This window comes from Mustela lutreola, chromosome 4 (assembly GCF_030435805.1).
Source record: "Mustela lutreola isolate mMusLut2 chromosome 4, mMusLut2.pri, whole genome shotgun sequence".
Classification (NCBI taxonomy): Eukaryota; Metazoa; Chordata; class Mammalia; order Carnivora; family Mustelidae; genus Mustela; species Mustela lutreola.
Genome location: NC_081293.1, coordinates 139,602,929 through 139,623,490, shown reverse-complemented (window position 1 = coordinate 139,623,490; position 20,562 = coordinate 139,602,929). Strand labels below are relative to the sequence as shown.

The 20,562-nt window shown below is 36.4% G+C and overlaps 1 protein-coding gene across 1 annotated transcript in view; it reads left to right on the top strand.

Moving 5' to 3' along the window:
* Nucleotides 1-20,562, top strand: part of THSD7A (thrombospondin type 1 domain containing 7A) — a 467,710-nt gene that overhangs the window by 293,964 nt on the left and 153,184 nt on the right. Inside the window, exons 5-6 of the mRNA XM_059171243.1 lie at nt 3,675-3,830; nt 5,098-5,310. Of these exons, the coding sequence (XP_059027226.1) occupies nt 3,675-3,830; nt 5,098-5,310 (369 nt within the window). The remainder of the gene's footprint in view (nt 1-3,674; nt 3,831-5,097; nt 5,311-20,562) is intronic.

Below are 20,562 nucleotides of genomic sequence, written 5' to 3'. Positions count from 1 at the left end.
TCTGTCAAATAAATAAATAAAACATTTTAAAAAATTAAATTAAAATAATAATAATAAATAAATAAATACATTTGCAATGACCTTATATCCAAATCGAGTCATACTGTAAAATTCTAGTAGACTGAATTTGAGTGGGGGAGGGAGGCATGGGGAGACACTAGTCAACCCAATACTGTACCCTGGTTGTTTCAGTGTCAGGATTCTGGTTGTGACATTATACTACAGGTTTGCAAGATCTGACTATTGGGGGAAGCTGGGTAGAGGATACATAGGATCTCTGTGAAGTTACAATGTCATGAGAATCTATAATTATCTCAGAATAAAACACTAAATTTTAAAAATCATATATTTACTATTCTCAAGGGTATGTATTCAGAATATCTCACTGGGCACACTGCTGGAAACAAATACCTGGTTTACTTTCTATACTTTTTTTCCCATTGTAATGCTGTAAACATAAAAATACAAAAATATTTCAAACCTACAAAAATGTACCAGTCTCATTTTTTGTTTGTTTCATTAAGTCCAGAAAAGTTTGTACATTCTTTTATGGCCTCATAAAGAATGCAATGCACAAATAATTTATACCATTTAAATCATATGCAAACAATAAAATATGCCCTTTATTTTTAAGAGATCAATAATAAGACTTTAAAAAAATTTAATAGAAGTTCTGTGAAACTTGTACTGGGTGAATAATTTCTTAAGTAATAAAATTATATAAAAGTAATGACTGGATCATTCTAAGAATTTCAAATCTCAACATTTGAGAATATGGGTAAACACTGCATTCTGTAATACAGTAGTACAGGAATTCTGTCTCACAGATTAAACTAGAATCCAGTAAATTTTCCTTGAACTGTCCTTTATTTCATTTATTGAATCAACAGTGATTCCAAATAATTCATGGGCAAAAATAGAATTGACTTAGGGTTTTTGAGGAGCTCAGCTAGTATCTGTGATTTACCTCAGTCAATATATACTGTATTTACCAACAACAACAAAACTAAAATGAAAATCACCAAAGGAATAGATCATATACAACAAATATATATATTCAAATATGTATTTTTATAAAAACATCTATAAAGTTGAGGTTATTTTTCAATAACTATTATCTCACTATTGACTTGGTTAGCTTAGCAGAAGATCTGAAGAGTATTTTGCTTCAGGCAGTATTTTCTCAAGACTTTATTCATCACATTTATCTTTTGATAGCTCAAGAAGATTCTTTTGACTGGTTATTCTATTTGATTCATTCAAAATATACCAAAAGCTAAAAGCTTATTTTTTAAAGAATGACCAGATATTAGAATGTTTTAACCTGTTTCCTTGATAAAATCGGTTTCCCTCCTAACGTTTTCAACCTCATATATTCCTCACAATTGCATGGTCAAGACAGACTTTGTAAGAGTAGACTTCTCTTTGTAGTAACTGTAATTTCCAAAACAATGTAACAACACTAAATTTTAAGTTAATTTTAATCTATTGAAGGAAAAAAATGGAGACTTTTCAGGTAATAAAACATACAATTGTTAATTAAAATGTTAGTGTGAAAGACTCTACAAGTGAAGAAATTACATTTGTTAATTTGCAGTTATAGGAGATTTTCTACATATTGTACCCTACATCAGTAAAGGTTCTCCAGAGAAACAGACCATTAGGATATATGTTTAGATCTATAAGAAGAGACTTATTATAGGAATTGGCTTGCAGAATTATGGAAATGGTCACTAGTGTAATTCCTAGTTTTCCAGAACCAGGAACTCTAATGTCCAAGAGCAGGGGAAGATGCATTCCACAGCTCAAAAATAGAGAAAGAGATTTTACCCTTCGTTCACCTTTTATCTCTACCTGGGTTCTCAATGGATTGGATAGTGTTTCCCCCCACCCCCATTGGTGAAAGCTGTCTTCTTTACTCAATCTGCTGATTCAAATGCTACTCTCTCTCAGAAACATCCTCACAGACACACCTAGAAACGTTTTAGCAGCTTTGTGGGCATCCCTTAGCCAGACAAGTTGACATATAAATTAACCACCACAAGACTCATAAGCCTATAAGGATATTAAAAATTGTTTTCATTTTATGTGAAATATATATCACTGACATCATTTTCTTTTTTACATTTAAAGAGGTGAAGCATTTATTTCTGAATTTTCTGTCATTAGTGTGCCAAATACTTTCGCTGTTGAAAGCAACAAAGTAATCATTTTTGGCTATGGCTGATATTACGATGCACAATAGCAACAATTCCAGTAAACTTAAGTGAGAATGCTGGTAGTGTCCAGAGTAACCAAACTAGGAGTGCCCATTTATTTTCACTACAGTGGCTGGCATGGGGGGTGGGAGGGAGAAGAGAGAGATTAAGTCATGTACTCCTAGGAGAAAAAGAAAAAAAATTTGCAGAATATTTTTCAGAACTGAGAAACTATTTTAGGAAGAGGGGTTAATGTAATAGCCTTCAGGTAACGCTTATGATTGTGTGTGTGTGCATGCAGAAAATTGAGAGATGCATGATACCTACAGTTTGCCTTAGAGTTTAAACTATAAGCAAATATATTGAGTACATTTATATAAAGTTAGGATCATTTAGCCTAAAATATCTTAATTTCTCTATGAGCTTCTACGTGTAACCCATGTGATTGGAATTTGATAGTTCTTCACATAAAGAGAATGAGAATTATCTAAGACCTCTATTATTTCAGTCATTTATGTACAAGGGTCAGCATTCCAAATTATCAGATGAAAACAGCAGCTAGCTTTTATTAAAGGAAGTGGCAAAGACATTTGCTTCTTAAAATCTTTAAAACAAAAGCAACTATAGCTTTATATTATATAATATACTGCTAAACTTGATTCTCTTCTGCTTTCCATACAGCTTCAAATAGCTCTCCTAGTCATTTTTAGCCAGAACTTTGGATGCATTTGACATTAAGTGTCAAATGTGGGTTCCACACAAACTAGCTGAACTTCAGGCATCAAAACAGAAGGGAAGCAAGGGCAAGCAATATTTATTCACAGATCATTGGTCAACATATGAAGAAACGTGGATAATTCTAAATTAGTCACCTTAGCAGTTCTGAGATTTGGATCACATATGCAGATAATATATTCTGTAAAAGTTCTAGAAAGTATCTGGTGAGTCATGTAGCTGGGGTAGAGAGAGATGCACCATTGGTGGCATGCGCTCTTCGTTATATCTACTGCTTGCCCTTCTGTGGACCAAAAGAAAAGGGAGACTACTCCACCAGAAGCCACCCAGTAGAGACTTTTCCCATATATGTTATAGCGGTAGGCCCTCTCCCACTGCGCTCAATCCTCTGAAGTGGATTCCATTTATTTAGAATCCAAATATAGAATTGTAGAGATAAAATTAACCTTAAGGCTTGTTACACCATTTAGGAAAGTTAATCTCGGCATTATTAAATCACCAGGCTAGTAAGTGATAAAGCTGCTGATCAAACAGTCTCCGAGATTTCTAGTCCCACTTCCTTGAACTATACTATTCTGCTTTTTCCCCACTCCCTCTCCTTCTTTTCTAGGATGTAACTAAGAAGCCGTGGAATAATATCTTGGTGGCACTTGTCCTTCTCTGTACACACAGAAAAATCGTATTGTTGACCATGGCATTTTGTTTAATTCTTAAGGGATCTCTGTATTTTTTTCTAAACAGCCTCAAAACCAGTGGACTTGAACTCATGCACTGGCCCCGTCCCTAATACTACACAGCTCTGCCACATTCCCTGTCCTGTTGAATGTGAGGTGTCACCTTGGTCGGCTTGGGGACCTTGTACTTTCGAAAACTGTAATGACCAGCAAGGCAAAAAAGGTATGTACTAGTAACATGGCATGCTTAAAACTCCCATCAGTTGAGTCAGACACGAGTTATTTTAAATAATACCATCAGTGTGCCAAATACTTTCGCGGCCACTATTACTCTCTGTTACTTGTGCTTATTCATTAATCTGTGGTATTTTCCAGAACGGCTAAAGAGTATTGAATGCAAAAGATGAATAAACCTATTCTGAGGTTGGTATCAGAACATTAAAACTGAAGTTAATGATCTAAATCTTTGTCCCCTTATCTGTAAAAGGGATGTAATATCTGCTACTGAAGTTTTCTCTAAAGATTCAATGAGATAATAAGCATAAAGCACTCAATTCAGTGCCTGATCCATAGCTAGTCCTCAAAAAACAAAAACAAACAAACAAACAAACAAAAAAACACTGTATTACTCTGAAGGTAAGAAAGGAAAAAATAACTATTGCTCTTATGATGCAAATGATATATCTAAGAGGAGTAGATGAAATGTAGTGGTTTCCTTTGTGGTGGTATGATGGGGTAGTTCTCACAGGACCTAGTAATGAAAAACATTTTCTCCCAAAGACAGTTTTCTAGTGATTCTAATATGTTCACATAGCAATAAACAGACTTATTAATTTTGGTACACCCTGTCCAGAAGGACAACACGTAGGTGCTATTAAAGCACAGAGCACGACTCTGAAGAGACCTCATTAGCGCCCAGATGCTTTATATCATCACTGGTTCATATTTCTAGGGCTTCGAAAATCAACTTAAGGCTCAAAGAGACACTTTATCTGGGACCATCCAACTTCTCAGAGGTTTCTTTTCAAATTTAATTATGTGATAGTGCTGAAAAATTCAAAGTAATAGCACTTTCTCTAGTCATGAATATTTCTAAATAGCTTGAGATTTCATTGTCTCTTTGAATATTTTATAACTACAGACTTTTCCAGATCAACCAAAATCATTTTCTGTGTGCGTCTTTGTCTGTCTGTCTGTCTGTCTTTCCTTCTCTGCTTCTGCCTCTCTACCCCTCTCCAGTACTGTGAAGGAGATAAGAGATATATGATTTTTCTTGCCTTCCTCCTTGGCCATTCTGTTCATTCATTTATTCACTTAATAAATGATTAACGGGCTCACATAAACTAGAGTTTGGGGATATACAACTGCTTAAAGCAAATATGAATTTTACCCTCTGCCCTCATCTAGCTTTCCCTCAAGTTTTCATTCAGCCTTTGGAAATATTCAGCCCAGGGCAGTAACAATAAGTATGTCCTTCCCCAATCATTCAGGTTTCAAACTGAGGAAGCGGCGTATCACCAATGAGCCCACTGGAGGCTCTGGGGGCACTGGGAACTGCCCTCACTTACTGGAAGCCATTCCCTGTGAAGAGCCATCCTGCTATGACTGGAAAGCAGTGAGGCTTGGAGACTGTGAACCAGACAATGGAAAAGAGTGTGGCCCAGGCACCCAAGTTCAGGAGGTGGTGTGCATCAACAGTGATGGTGAGTCGGGCAGGTGCCTCTACCCTGTTGGCGAATGTCTTTTCAACCTTGGCGCTATGCCTTCACTTAGTTAAAATCTCCTGTCCCTTCATCAAAATGCGCTCCCCGTACAAATGCAGAAATAGCTGCTTCTTTCTTTCTTCTTTCCTCCCTTCTTCCTTTTTGCTTTCCCTCTCTCTGTTCTTCCTTCTCTCTTTCCCTTTTTCTCTTTCTTTCCTTCCTTCTTTTTTTTTTTTTTTTTGTTTCTTTTTCTTTTCTTACCCCCTATTTCTTAGCCTCTCAATCTCTCTCTCTCTCTCTTTCCAATGGTGGCAATGAGGAGGTTCTTTGAACAATCACAGGGTATTTTTTAATTTGAAAGCAGGTAACATAGAATAAAAATTAAATCCTCATCAAGGCAATGAATTTTAAATTGCCATTTAAAAATAGCATGGAGCAGCACCTGGGTGGCTCAGTTAGTTAAACATCCAACTCTTGATCTCGGCTCAGGTCTTGATTTCTGGGTGGTGAGTTCAAATCCTGTGTCAGTCTCCACCCTGGGCATGGAACCTACTTTAAAAAAAAATTAGCCTGGAAAGGTAACATTTTCTAAGTGGGCATTTTTAATTTGCCAAAATATTTAAACAAAGAAGGATTGCAAGAATTCGTTGACTTGACTCAAGATGCCTTTATTTTCTGCTCTGATATTGTGTCTTAGGATGTAATTTAATTTCCAGACAACTAAGCCACATGGCCTATTGTGGTCTAGGTTCCTGAATCAACCTCTGACTCCTGCCCCACTCCCACCCCACACCTCCCCAGCCCCACCCAGGAATGTCCTAGAAGTACTGTGATGGTGATTTTCCACAAGATTCCTTTCCTAAACCATAAGAATTGCCATAAAAAATCATAATAATAAAATTTTTTTTAATTACCTTAGACTTTCATAACTGATTTTTGTTTGATAAAATATACTGTCTTGTTACTCTGATGTAAGATTTTTTTATATTCTTTCCATGAATGCTGCTACTATTTTGGGGAGATCCCCTTACGCTTCAGTAATCTCTGAGTCACACTTAGGAAACATAGAGCTCCTCACAACATAGTTTAAAACCTTTGACTAAGATCATCTTTAAGGGTCCTTTCAACTCTCGAATGCTGTGACTCTGCACATCAGAGCAGCATGAGCACCAAGCCCCAGGGTCCCATGATTTGACAGTTTATGCGGTTTACAGCATATGCAGAAACATTCTGGTGCCCCCTCAGGGGCAGTGGAACATCTGGTAACCGTCATATTTCCTTCCATCCTATTTTCTTCCAGCAAGCAGAATTGTTTCCTCCTGTGACTCAGTCACTGTTCAGTAGAGAAAGATACTCTCTGGGGTAAGACATGGACAGACCCTGCTAGTACTGAGAAATTAGCCTTTCGACTTTGAGACGTACAGTGTTGTCTTTGTCCAGGGACCAACATCATCAAGCAGGACAGCATTGGGTAAAATCCAGACCGGCACTTGAGGTGGAAAGGCAGAAAAGGGGATTATTGCTTCAGATATTTTAGGATGAATTTTATGTATTCTGGGGGTTTTTTTCTAGATTTACTGCTTTTCATAGATAATTACCCATGATACATCCTCTCTTTAGCTCTTACCCAGTTCTACTCTAAAGGGAAAGAAAAGAAGGACATTGACATCTAATGGGGAAAAGAAGCAAAAGAATTGCATTTATCCATCTACTTCAAATCTTTGTGTGGATTAGATGGCAATCTATGTTTTCTTCTTTCTGAGTTGCTTTGAAAATAATGAGTCATGTTTATTTCAGCATCACTGGTATCTCCCTTACTGATACTTCTTACTAATTTTTTTCCTAAATTCAAAATTTTTTCATGTCCTTCTCTAGACCTGGGGATCCCACACTTTGTATAAGGTGTATGGGAGTAAACTAAGATGACCAAAAAAAAAAAAACTCCAATAAGATAGAAAAGTTCCTTGTGCATGGAACTTCTGCCTAAATATTATTAAATGAAAAATCAGAAGATCAATGATCTTCTTGGGTGTTTGTACAAATTCAGTATATTTTAAATACACAGAGGAACTGGCTATCTTAAAAATATCCATAGTTGATTTTTATTTTGTCAGCTAAAAAATATTTCATGACACAAGTAATCACCCCCTAAATTATCTTATGGAACGCTAAAACACGAAAATACAGGCAGAGGAAGGAGTTACGTATGTCTTGTTATTTTGAGAAATAATGTACCTTATATCCTAAAACACGCATTGGTAGTTCCCAGGATGCCTCAGCTGGTCTCACTTTGCCTATATCCCAGAAAGAGTGAATTAAGGAAAAGAAGTATGCTATTGATATTCAATTTGTTGTTATTGTCCTTTATCAGGACATGTCTTTCCTCATTAAATTTTACTTTCTGACATGAATTTGTTATGGTGCAACTCAGTATTTTAACTGGCTTAACTACGGAACTGCATAAAATCAGGGCAGTTCTTCATCATTATAAATTCTCGAGGCTGCTCAAACTTGTATATGCTGAAACCTAATTGTGCTGATAGAACAGAGCAAAAGCTGGAGACTTGTAAATACTACTCCAGTATTATCGTGTGGTCACCTGGTAAGTGTTTAGCAGCTGCACCAAATGTTGTTTTGTAATTAAATCGAACCCAGGGAATTAAAGTTGATTAGTTGTACAGACTCTACCCCTAGGCCTGGCTGCAGCTATAGATTTTGTTTTATAATTAAGTTAAAGCTCAACTAGGGAAATGAAAAAATTAGAGCCTGTGAATGTTAGCAAATAATAAAAAGGCTTTTTTTTTCTCTCCCACGTTCCTCACAAAATTCACAACTTTGTTAGCGACCTCAAAGCATTTGAAGCCTCTTTTCTTTTTCCTGAAATATCCTCTGCCCAGGCTTCCTGAGATCATTAGTATTTGTTGCTGGTTATTATTCACTTTTCCAATTGTCTTTCAAGAAGCAGGATTGGGGAAGGGTTTTGAGAATACTCAGGAGGAATTTTACATAGATTCTCTGACAGACAGAAGGTATAAACAGAAATGTGAGACAAAAGAGAACTCAGAAGACAATTAGACTCCACAAAAAGAGATAAATATGTGATGTGTAGTAGAAAAAATATCGCTCATAATTTAAGGATCGTCAGAAAAGCAGTTCCCAATCTCTGAGCACAAATATAGGAATTATTCCAAACGTCTGATGGTGACATTGTGGTTGGGAAGAGGAGTGATCCTGGAGTTTTGTGGACTTTTAAGAAAAACTAAAAGCTGCCCTATTTCTATTTTTGTGAAATTTGTGTGTTTTATTTAAAGGCATAAATTTGGTGGGACAAGAGTACTTTTAGGACTCTTGGTTGGTATAGTAACTAATTGGTTGTTTAGAGATAGAACAAAGCAAGACTTTTTAGGCTGAGAGTGGAAGAGAAAAATCCATTGTCTTATTGATTACTTAAGGAGACTATAAACCAAATATTGTTTGCACATAGCCCTCTTCTCTGTTGAAAAAAAATGATGCCACCCATATCACATTACTATGTGCTCTATTTCAGATATGAGAATGTCAAAGCCACAGTTTTGTATTTTGTTTTGATATTACAGTATAAGCAGTGAACTTCAGCAGTTTCAAAATGCCTACCACTCTTATGCTACACTTCTTAGTCTTTCCACATCAGCAAAAGCTAACATGTAACCACTGACATTGACGTGTGTGACTCACATTCATACCTGACAGATTTTTATGAAAACAAAATACAATATTTCTGTGGAAGTAAATCAATACAATTCATCATTACATTGCTCCTAAAGGCACAGTAGAAATAGCAGTGACCAGCCAGGGCCCTCAAAGTATACCATGTTATTCACAGAGCACTGTGGTTCTGGCTCACCTTCTTCCTCTTCCATTGGGTAAGACAAGTCATGTCAACATTTAAATAAATGAAAATGCCATTATTATATGGATAACCTGTAATCACTCTGATTTGTTAAAATCAGCTGACTTGAAATGTCACTAACAACAAATAATTTCCGTACACCCAAAACTTGATTGTAACACACCATTGGATGATGCCACTCTGGTTAAAAATTATTGAATTATTAAGAACGTATGCCAACAGATGCCTCATGTACAAATGGAAGTACTACATCAATAATGTAAATGGATATAAGATACATTATGTATATATTCATTTTACTCGGCTATTTTTTCAGTTTACCCTGTGAGATGCTAGATCCATTCTTGCAAAGAGTGTTCTGGATCCCCCAGTATCAGAATCTCCTTAAGTATGCTATGAACTCAGAATCCTCAGTCTTCTTTTCTACAGACCCAATGAATGCAGTCTGTGCAGGCAAGTCCCAGAAAGTGCATTTTTATGCAGCTCCCTAGATTGTTGCCATGTACAATGAAGTTTATGAACCAGTCTACTACAATAAGAAAAGGATTGTTTCAGTGGAGCAAGGCTCAACTCTGTTACCCAAACACTGTCAGCACCAGAGCAAACTGATTTGATTTGGATAATGCTTTAAAAGACCTGTGAATAAGAATACATTGAGATTAGTAGTGAGGCATGCCTTTACAGTAAGTTTTTCTGCCTCTTTTGGAACCACTTCTGTATCTCATCAGAAGTGCCAAAAGAGCCAGCTGTAAAAAACAGGAGATGATGATATTAATGTTCAGGGCCCTGGCTTGTCACGTGACTGCGTATTCTTTCTGAAATATTATAGTCCGAATTTCTTCCTTCTGGAATGAGCTGTGCATCCATACTTGAGTAGAGGGAAGGAAAGACTTGAATACTATTTCTTTCCTAAGTACTTCATGCCATACTTCTTTTTTCCCACATGTTCAGTATTAAGAGGAATATAAGGAAGGGGCTATCGTTTCAATATCTTGAGGTAAACACAGGAGTAAACATCTAGAAAACATTGAAAATCTTAAAACCTTTGGAAGGCAAGACTCAGTGTAGGGAAAGATGGAGTGAGGTACTGCTCTATTTTATTTTAAACCTTGTAGTATAATTTGTGTCCAATTTATAAATTGTATAAACATGGAATTATTTTGTCCAAATATGTATTTATTAAGAAAACAGTGTGGAGGGGGACAGAGGTATGTGGAATGAGAAGTTAAAGAATGGGGAGCAGTTGGGGCCCCTGGGTGGCTCAGTGGGTTAAGCTTCTGCCTTCGGCTCGGGTCATGATCTCAGGGTCCTGGGATAGAGCCCCGCATCGGGCTCTCTGCTCAGCAGGGAGCCTGCTTCCCTTCCCCTCTCTCTGCCTGCCTCTCTGCCTGCTTGTGATCTCTGTCAAATAAATAAATAAAATCTTAAAAAAAAAAAAAAAGAATAGAGAGCAGAGTATTCCAAGAATAGGAAGAGAGATTATAATAGTTTATAGTTGAGACTAATATTTTGACTAATTGAGAGTATTCATAAGCTCTCTTGGAAGCATAAGCCAGGTTATGATGCACACAGTTTATTAAGGATATGCTCCCAGGAGAAACCAGTAAGAGGAGCGGGAGTAAAGAAGCAAAATCGAGAAGAGGAAATGTGTGTTGGGTTCCCAAGACTGCAATATGGTCCTGCAATTCACTAGAAGGACTCATAGAACTCAACACAGAGTCATACCCAGAAATATGATCTTTTACAGTGAGAAAATACAAAGTGTGAGAAAATACAAAGTAGAATCAGCAAAGGGAAAAGGCACATGGGGCAAAGTCTAGAGGAAACCAAGCACAAGTTTCCAAGGGTCCTCTCCCCATGGCATCACCAATGCATTGCGACAGACCACGTGCAGCATTGTCTTCAGGGAAGCTCATCTGAGTCTAGGTGTTCAGGTTTATGTTGGGGGTCAGCCATGTAGTCACTCTGTGCTAAGCTCATAAAAAATATTCTAGACTCCCAGAAGGAAAGTACATGACCGGCCTAAACCACATTGCTTGTGCAAATACTTTAAGTACAGTGATCAACACTTCTCATTTTGAGAATAGTGGAAGTCTCCAGGAACTTAAGTTCCCAGATGCAAGCCAGGGGTCAGCCTAGTGAACAAGACTGTCTAAGGGTGACACTCTTGGGCCTGCTGGGTTAACTGTTTTGCACAGGAAAACAGCGAAGTTGCAGACTCACTGATACTCTGGAGTTTAAATTAAACCACAAAGGTTGTGATTTTAGGAAAAAAGAAGCTGGGCTTTTTAAACTTGCACTGGTCACCCGTTGGCTCACAGCTGCTGCAGGAAGGAGGAAGATGGGGCCCAGAAACTTCTAGTTCTCTCTACTAGTCAGACGACTCTAGTGCCCAGGGTAATTCGCCTGAAGGTCAATATGAGATATTAGCCCCAGAATCTGAGAGATGGGTGCAAAGATCCAGGAGTAAAAAGGGTCCCAGGAGTTCCAAGCTCTGCAACAATATTGTCCAGGAAGAGATTCAGTTATGGTGGGGAAGGTTTATAAATGTTATGTGTACTAAGCAAACCTAAAACCTTATGATTGTGTCTTTAGTACCACTACAGAGGAATATCCATGAGGATACGCATTTTCCAATTTAGGAAAATGATTTGGTGGGACATTTTGGTTGACAGATATATGTACTCTTTATATTGCCTGATTAATAACAAGAGAAGAGCTGAGTTCTGCAAAATAAAATAGAATATTTAAGCTACCTGTAGCAGTATGGAGAGAGATGTATGGAGCTTGGGGATTGATAAAAAGATGTAAGGAGGGTCTGAAAGAAGTGAGAGAAATGATCTCAATGAAGACAAAGTTTGAGGAGGGTCACAGCTAACTAGAAACACCCTTTAGTATGAAATAGGTTTCTTTAGGATGGTACAATTTTCTTGAGGTCATTATTAATAACCACCCCCGTTGTTCTACTAAGTATCCTGCTTTGAAAAGCAAATGATCACCCTAGGAATGACTGATGGAGGCAAAAATTTGGAATGAGAAGTTTTAGGAGAAATATTAGCTCCGTGAAAACCCCAACAGAAAATGAAGACAGGGAGGATCTACAGCCACTTAAGAGGCTGCTGAATTCCCCAGCCAAATTCAAGTAATTCTATTTGAATTTTAATGGGAAAATGAAACTTCAAAAGGCTGAAAAAAAGCAACAGATACTGAGATTATTTAATATTTGAAGATGTTAGACTATCTTTTTGAGAACATAAAGAGCCTAGTCATAAATATTTTTGTTCCTTTCCACCAGGAGAATAAATTTTGTGCTGTATTTTGTCATAATTATTTATCAATGACGGACGAGAAGTGAGAGTTAGGGAAACTTAAGTTACAATTTGTGTAATTTTAGAAGAGAAACTAACCTAAGTCAGATTGACTTCTAAAACTTTGGTGAGAATTCCAGGTTCGGATCAATTCAAATGTCTGTAGACCTAGATGAGAACACAATTTCAAAAGCAGGATCACTATCTGGAACTGGAATCTGCTTCTTAACACAAATTACACAGCCATTACATGGAAAAGCCGATCTTTTAAATGCAAGAATATGTCCTATAACTGAATTGTTTTTCCATAATTTAAGTAATAAATCAACTAAGAAGTTCCCCTTCCTGGAGAATGCCATGCCATTTAATGTGTTTGGAATATAATTAGGTTGGATGTTATGCTTAAATCTAAGGTCTCTTACTTTACAATTAGGATCATCTAACACAGTTGGTAGGAGTTTTTTCCTATAATTGGGTTGAGATTCTTTATTTAATTTGTTGTAAAGATGAAAGTCATTATCGCTTTTTAGAAAATTAAGGCAGTAGGTTATTCTTTAGTGTTGGTTTGTACTAACCACAATTTTATTTTGGCTTAAAAAATCTAGCATAGGATAACCTGATCTGTCTACCGTGGTGTGCGTGCGTGTGTGCACACGCACGTATGTATTATATTTTAATACACTGCTTTTTTTCTTGTTTTTTTTTTTTAAGATTTTATTTATTTGTTAGAGAGAGACAGATATAGGTACAGAGATAGTGAGGGAGCATGAGCCAGGAGGAGAGGGGGAAATAGGTTCCCCACTGAGCAGGGAGCCCAATGCAGTGCTCGAACCCAGGACCCTGGGATCATGACCTGAGCCAAAGGCAGACACTTAACCAGCCAAGCCACCCAGATGCCCCTATTTTGATATATTGTTAATAAAAATTATTTTTTGTTTTTAAGGAAACCATCTGGATTGAGCCAGTGTTCTTTTGCACTTAAATGTCTTAGTGAAGAATAGGGCTTTATAAAGAATTTTCTTTTTTTTTTAAAGTAAGGGAGAATTAGTGGAAGCCTCAGATGAGGCTAAATAAGTTAAATAAGCAATAGTTTACTTACCGCTTTATAAGATACAACATAAATTTCCCACTAAGTGCTACCTATCACTTCAAATAGGAAATATAAGAAAAAAAATAAAGACAAAAAGCCTTTCACTTTATCATAGGTAGTCAAGCACCTTTACAAAACCCAAGGCAGTCAGTTTACTTATAGCTGCATCAGTAAAGACCAGTATGGGTGGAAGGGACACTTTCAGTCAAATTAGACAGAAGCTGAATTTTTAAACCCAACAGCTGCATCTCTTTCCTTACATTATCCTTTGTTTGCTTCTTCATCTCTGCTTATCTCTTATCACCTGTCAGACTTTGTCTTCCCATGACCTCATGGATTTTACTTTCTTCTGATTCCTTTCCTACCTCTCAGGCCATGTATCACTTAACTCTTACCGGCTAACATATCACCTTAAAACTCACTGGCTGAAAACAAAACCAGTTCAGATTTTCCATGATTCTGGGACTTTCCAGTTCAGGTTTCATCTGGGCTCATTTATGGAGGTTTGGCTATGACTAGAAGGTCCAAGATGGCCTCCCTCATGTATTTCGGAATTGGTACTGTGTGCCGAGGCACATTGGTGCTTCTCCACTTGGACTCTCTTCCTCCTATAACCTAGACCAGCTTTCTTAAATGGCAGTTTGGGGGCATTGCTCTGACAGGACAAAAACAAGCTGGCAGACTCTTGAGCTGCACGTTGTCACTTCTGCAACATTCTCTTGTTCAAAGCAAGTCACAGTGATGACTCAGATTTCATGGGTAGAGAAATAGACTCCATCTCCTGATGAGATACAAAGAATTATGGCAAAAAAACTTAATTTGTTACAGTCCACCATCTTGTCTCAATTGTTTTCATTCCTCCCACAGGCAAAGTACAGCCCGTCCTAACCCAAGAACACCAAGATTCCCATACAGTTATATCAGTCACCATTTCATGACCTGCATCTGATTCAGATATAGACGACTCTTGTCAGATACAGCAGTTGGGTGTGGCTATTCTTTTATCTTCATTGATTGATCAATTGCACATGTGATTTTTTCCCCCACAAGGAAACTTATCATAAAGTCTCTTCTGTATACTTCAAAATAACTTAATATTGTCCATTAGTCATAGATTTTTTTAGGAAAAAATATACAATATAAAAAATACATAAAATATTTTAATGTAATCTTGTTTGATTAACTTAGAATTATAGAATTTGCCATCTTAAACAGAATTGTGGTTTGTATTTTCCACATCGTACCATACACGTACACTGAAAACCATTATTATTTTAGAAAATGAGACTAGAGTACTTACTTTTAAAATTCTTTTGACCAGTTAGGGCTTTTGTCCCTAACTGGTATATTTCCAGTCCTTTCTGTTTTCTAAAACTGTATTTTATCATGGTGCTTAAATTTTCTTCCTACTAATTAAATCCTATATCCAGAAACCTTCCCTGTGAGCTTACAAAGGTCTTTCGATATTGTTTTTCTTTCTTTTTATTTTCTCTTGAAAATAATCCAATCTTACAGAACCTTTGAGTTTAACTGAATGTCTGCAGAATTTTTTAAGGTGCCAAAAAATGGAAAATATGACTTTCATTTTAAAAGATACTTTAATTTCTGGAGACCATAAAAATTTGAACCATTCAGGTAATTTATTAAAAAAAAAAAATAGAACCCTTATGTCCTTAATTGAAGGCACACATGTTTTCAAGATCTTATTCTGTACTAGTGTGGTGCTTTACACAAAGTAAAACAGTTCCCTCTGAGATAAAGACTTCATATAATCAGTTCATGTTACCTATCACAAATAACCTGATTTCATATTAAAATTGGAACTCTTTTGTGTCTAGGGTGTGGTCTATTAACTAGGATCCAAGGCCTCTTAACTAGAAAGATATCTCCCCCTCATTCTGTCCACATATACAACATATAGTGATATAACAGAGAACAGAAAATCAGAATGGATTCTCCCATTCAAAAATGAGAAAAATCAGAAGCATTCGGAAGTGTCCAGTCTTCATCAGTTCTGAAATCCAGCCTGTTGCCTCTTTACCAGGGACAGGGGAATTCCTTGATCCTAGCCTGTGTTTGTTCTCTGAAAGTCGTTCTCCAGTCCGACATTCTCCTTGCCTCTTTGGTCTTCACTCTGGGTTCTTGTATTTTCCATAGATGTCTTACCCTTTTTATAAGATATGGCTTCTATTTGAAGCTGATGAGCTTTCTCAGTCTGACTCCCACTCATATAAATCAGAGCCCAGGAGCCTTTCTTTCATTTTGAGTTGTTTCAATTTCTCGAAGACTAAGTTGGCAGTGTTTTAACAATACAACACTTAATGCTTTGGGTTTCTTATGAATCTCATTGGAGATCACTCCATGTCCCAAAAGCCATTTCCATAATTTATTTAATTTGTTTTTGAGAAAAGCCTCTCTTTAGTTTGGACCATGGATGAGGCTACTTTAAGATTTTTAGAAGCCTTTTGTATAACTGAGAGAGTCTTCTAGGAATCACTTAACTATTTCTGAGGTATTATCAAAGAACTTTTAGCTACATCCTTAAATTGATTTTTACCTTAGGCCATTTATTACTCTGAAAATCTTTTGCCAAATGACTAGAGGTGAAAAACCATTCTATTTTCCATTTCAGCCACTATGGCAGCATATAAATTCCATTTGCACACAGAATTTTTCCTTCTTAGTTTATTTCTCTCCTTATAGCATATCATCCTCTAGAGGAAAAATTAAATGGACATTTTTAACATTTTTCCTGAAAATATCCTTATCTGTATCCACAGGTTCATTAGACACATTTTCCACCTTTACAAGTTTCCTTAAGTAATTAATTGTTTTGCCACTTTTTCATCAGTATGTGACATGAGATTCTCTGTCTCCATCCTCCATTAAACATCTTCTCACCAACTTTCAGCTTTTACCCCCCCAAAGTCTCAAAGTCATTGCTTCATGTTTTAGGTTTTTGTTAAAGCAGCACCCCATTTCTAGGTACTAAGGTTTTTGTCAGATATGTATGCTGTGTAATATACCACCCTACACTTAATGATTAAAAATTTTTTTTTCTCTCTCAATTCTATTGCTTGGCGGGGCAGTTCTGGAATCATTGGTGCAGCTATGTTCAGCCAGAAGGATGGTGTAACTGGGACGTCTAAGTTGGCCTCCTTAATATCAATGAAGTTACCTCATTTTTTTCTCCATGTGTTCTGTCATCTGGTAGTGCACAGTGGCTTCTCTTCAAGGTGATCTCAAGACACTGTTCCAATAGGGCAAAACAGATGAATGATCTCTTCATTTTTGGGTTCTGGGATAATCATAAAATCACTTCTACCATGTTCTTTGGGTCAAAGTACGTTGGAAGGCCAGCCAGATTCAAGGTATAGTAGAATCAGTTATATGTTTTGATGGGAGGTTCTCAGAATTTGTAGATATATTTAATCTATACAGGCTACTTATTCTGTTTGATATATATTCACATATATATATATCTCTGTGTGTGTGTGTGTATTTTTTAAATTTTTCCCCCTCTGCTTCTTCCTTAAATGATAACATTCCCTTTCGACCTTCTTCTATAAAGCTCTATTCAGAAGCCCCAACTGCAACCTGCTGATATTTCAAAGGCAGTATGTACCAAAGTCAGATCCATCATCTTTCCTTCAAAGTTGGTTTCTCCTCCAGTGTTTCTAACCTAGTTCACAGCACCACAATTTGCTCAGTCCTGATAGAGTGGCATCTGTGAAGAGACACGAAAGTAGGAAAATCCTATGAAAATCTGGGAGGATAATGTTCTAGGCCTAAGGAGCACCAAATGCAAGACCTTGAGGTAGGAACGTCTTTGAATCTGAGAACAAGGCAGCCAGTGTGTTTGCAGTAGTGTGGATTAGAGAAAGCATAGTAAGGGATGAGGTCAGAGAGGATTAAAGGAGTTATATCCTTTGTCTTTGTCTTTTACTCTCAGATGAGAATCTGTTAGAGGATGTGAACTAACAAGTGTCAGAAGTGACTTGTGTTTTTAAAGAATGACTCATGTTGCTTTTGTATCAGGTTTTTCTTCTTCTGGAATTACAAGTCTACTACCATAAATCCTCTCTTGATTATGCCATTTACATGCTTAAAATCTCTTGTTGGCTGCCATGGTGTTGCTTTTTTACATAAAGCTCAAAGTCCTTTGGGAATGACGGAATGTCTCCTCAGTCTCATCCTGCTCTTTTACCAGTTGCCTTTTCTGCCCTTCTGTTGGTTACACCATTGTACATTTTACAGAATTCGGTGATTTATACTTTATTGTTGCCTACTATCCCTTCTATACTGGTACTTACTATGGGGTAGGGATCAGCCCTTATTTTTTTTTTATACAGATTTCCTAGTGCTGTTTCACATTGCAGATTGTCAATAAATCTCTGATTCATGGCTAATTTCTAGCTTTCTTTTATCCATAAACATCATATCTTTTCAGGAAATGCCTCACAGTTTCTCCTTAAGTAAATTTTTGTTATTGCTCCCACCACAAATTCAAACTTTGCCTACCAGATGTCAGGCAAAGCACGACACCGAATTGCACACTCTATTACCATCTCAATATGCCTTCAAATTCTATTACGCTTAAGTCCCAGAACACCAGAGCAAAACAGCTACTGCATTTGCATAAGAGAAAAAAACCCAGAATGTTCATAAAATCTTATAATCTTAAGGATCCCTCTCACAGCATGTTATCATTTGACTGTTTTTTGTTGAGATTCAATTATCTGAAACCCAGTCACTGAAGTACTGAGTATAGGTTCAAATGCTAACTTTATTACTCTTTTTGTCAGGTAATTTAAATCCCCTGTGACTAAGTTTTCTCATCTGTAAGATACAAATAGTACAATTACCTACTCATAGTATTGTTGTAGAGTACACATGAGTTACTATAGGTTAAGTGCTAAGAAGTGTGCCTGACACATAATAAAAACTGTTTTAAGTATTCGCTGTTACCTATCATTCATCTGAGATGAGTTCAGTAGCAAAAAAGTTAACCAAGCACAAAGATCCTTCTTTTTTCTTTGTTTGGCTAAGTATAAGAATTTTATTACTTACCTATATTGATCAAATGATTTAAAGTCCATCTCACTTATTTTCATAACACCCTCACTAAATTAGGGTACTTATTTTCAAAGCATACATATGTATGTATGTATCTGTATATTGACTTAAAGAAATGGATGCCTAATTTCTATTCTCTTAGATATCAAAAAATAATAATGGTAAATTCCATAATAGAAAATCATATCATCTATTTCACTTGTTAAATTCCATAATAGAAAATCTTTTTACCCGCTTCCTAGATTAAGGACATAGACCTCTGAATTGATGTTTCTTTTTTTTCCACTTGACACATATTATTGATTCAGACTAGTATTGAGCTAGTAATGTTTCCTGAAGAGAACCAAGATTATTTCAGTGCTATCAAACTTTGAAAATTAATTCTTATAACAATTTGATATTAACTTTAAAGTAGATTATACCTGTGCATTTGTTATTTGTATGATGTTAAAAATGCACTAAATATGTCACACAGAGAAAGTTGTAGTTTTTCTTTCCTTAGCAAGATAACAAGCTACTGACTGTAGCCAGAAATTGGACTTTACTTATATAACATCAGACAAGATTTTCATGAAATGGCAATTAAATATAATGAGAAAAGAACTCTGTAGTAATCTTTGAACGTCAAAACTACTGGTACTTAGCACTGCATTATGTGGGAGCTGGAGAAAATATATCTTCCCCCCAAAGTCACCAAAATCCATACAAGGAAGTGAAAGAGAAGATGCTACTTAGCTGTGATAAATCTGAGATATATTATCTTAGGGACACCTATTTTGAAACAGGGAATGAAGTATGAAAAACCTAACATTGTAGTGCTTTTTTTTGACTTTCAATTTTGCCAATACACTGAAACAGCATAAAGAATTTTAAGTAAATTAGTAAAAATTTTAAATCTTATATCTTAAAATTTTAAATATTTGAGCAAAAGAAATTGCTGAATTGATAGAAAAATCTTAAAAGGTATATATTAATCATGTGTTGTTTGCCTTGTCAACATTCATTCATTCTCTTCTCTCATCAGCTGTGTCTTCAGATTTTTTTTGGGGGGGGATTCATCTACTCCCTAAACCTATTCACAAGGCATGCTAGGATTGATCACATCTCCCAGCCAAAGTTGGATCCCATCTACCTGGCTATAGTGATCATTAAAGTTGAATATGAGCCAGTCTGGGCTAGGGCGAGCAAGAGAGAAAATACCCAAGAACTTGTGCAGAAATAACCAAAAGAAACATTGGCGCAGGCCAGTGTCACTACATAACATTGATAATATAAAAGGCAGAGAGGAGAGATGAAGGCGTTTATTGGTATGTTTTGAGCTATTGGCTCTACTTTCACCGCAGGCCATTTTTAATCCTTACCCAAACCATTTTTTAAACCAGGAAAGTCTCGTCATTATTTTTAACCCAAAGAGCTCTAACTGATACGGAAAAAAGACTGGGAAGACAGTCCTTGCTTTGATTGAGTGACTAGCTGGCTTGTACTCCCAGATGTATCCAAAATTCACCACCAAACAAGTATTCACTCCACTTTTTCCTTAAGAATATATCTAAGAAAACATTTGCAAAATCCCTAGAGTATACTAAAAAGGGTCTAATGAAGCTCTTCCATATGAGTTTTTATAGAAGATTTCTCATTAGAAAGAATGCAGGTAATAGTTTGGTTGGAAGAGAAAATTGTTTTGTTTCTGCAGAGCATTTGATGTTAGATTAAAGAAACATCAATTGTCCTTACCAGAACAGAAGTAGGCCAAGAGAAGTAGTGGAGTGTCTAAAGTGCCACAAGTCATCTTTTTTTTTTTTTTTTTTTTTTTGGTTACTATTTTTATAAAAGCTTTTTTCATTCCTATTCTCTTCTACCCTTTTTTTAAATTGGTAGTAATACATTTT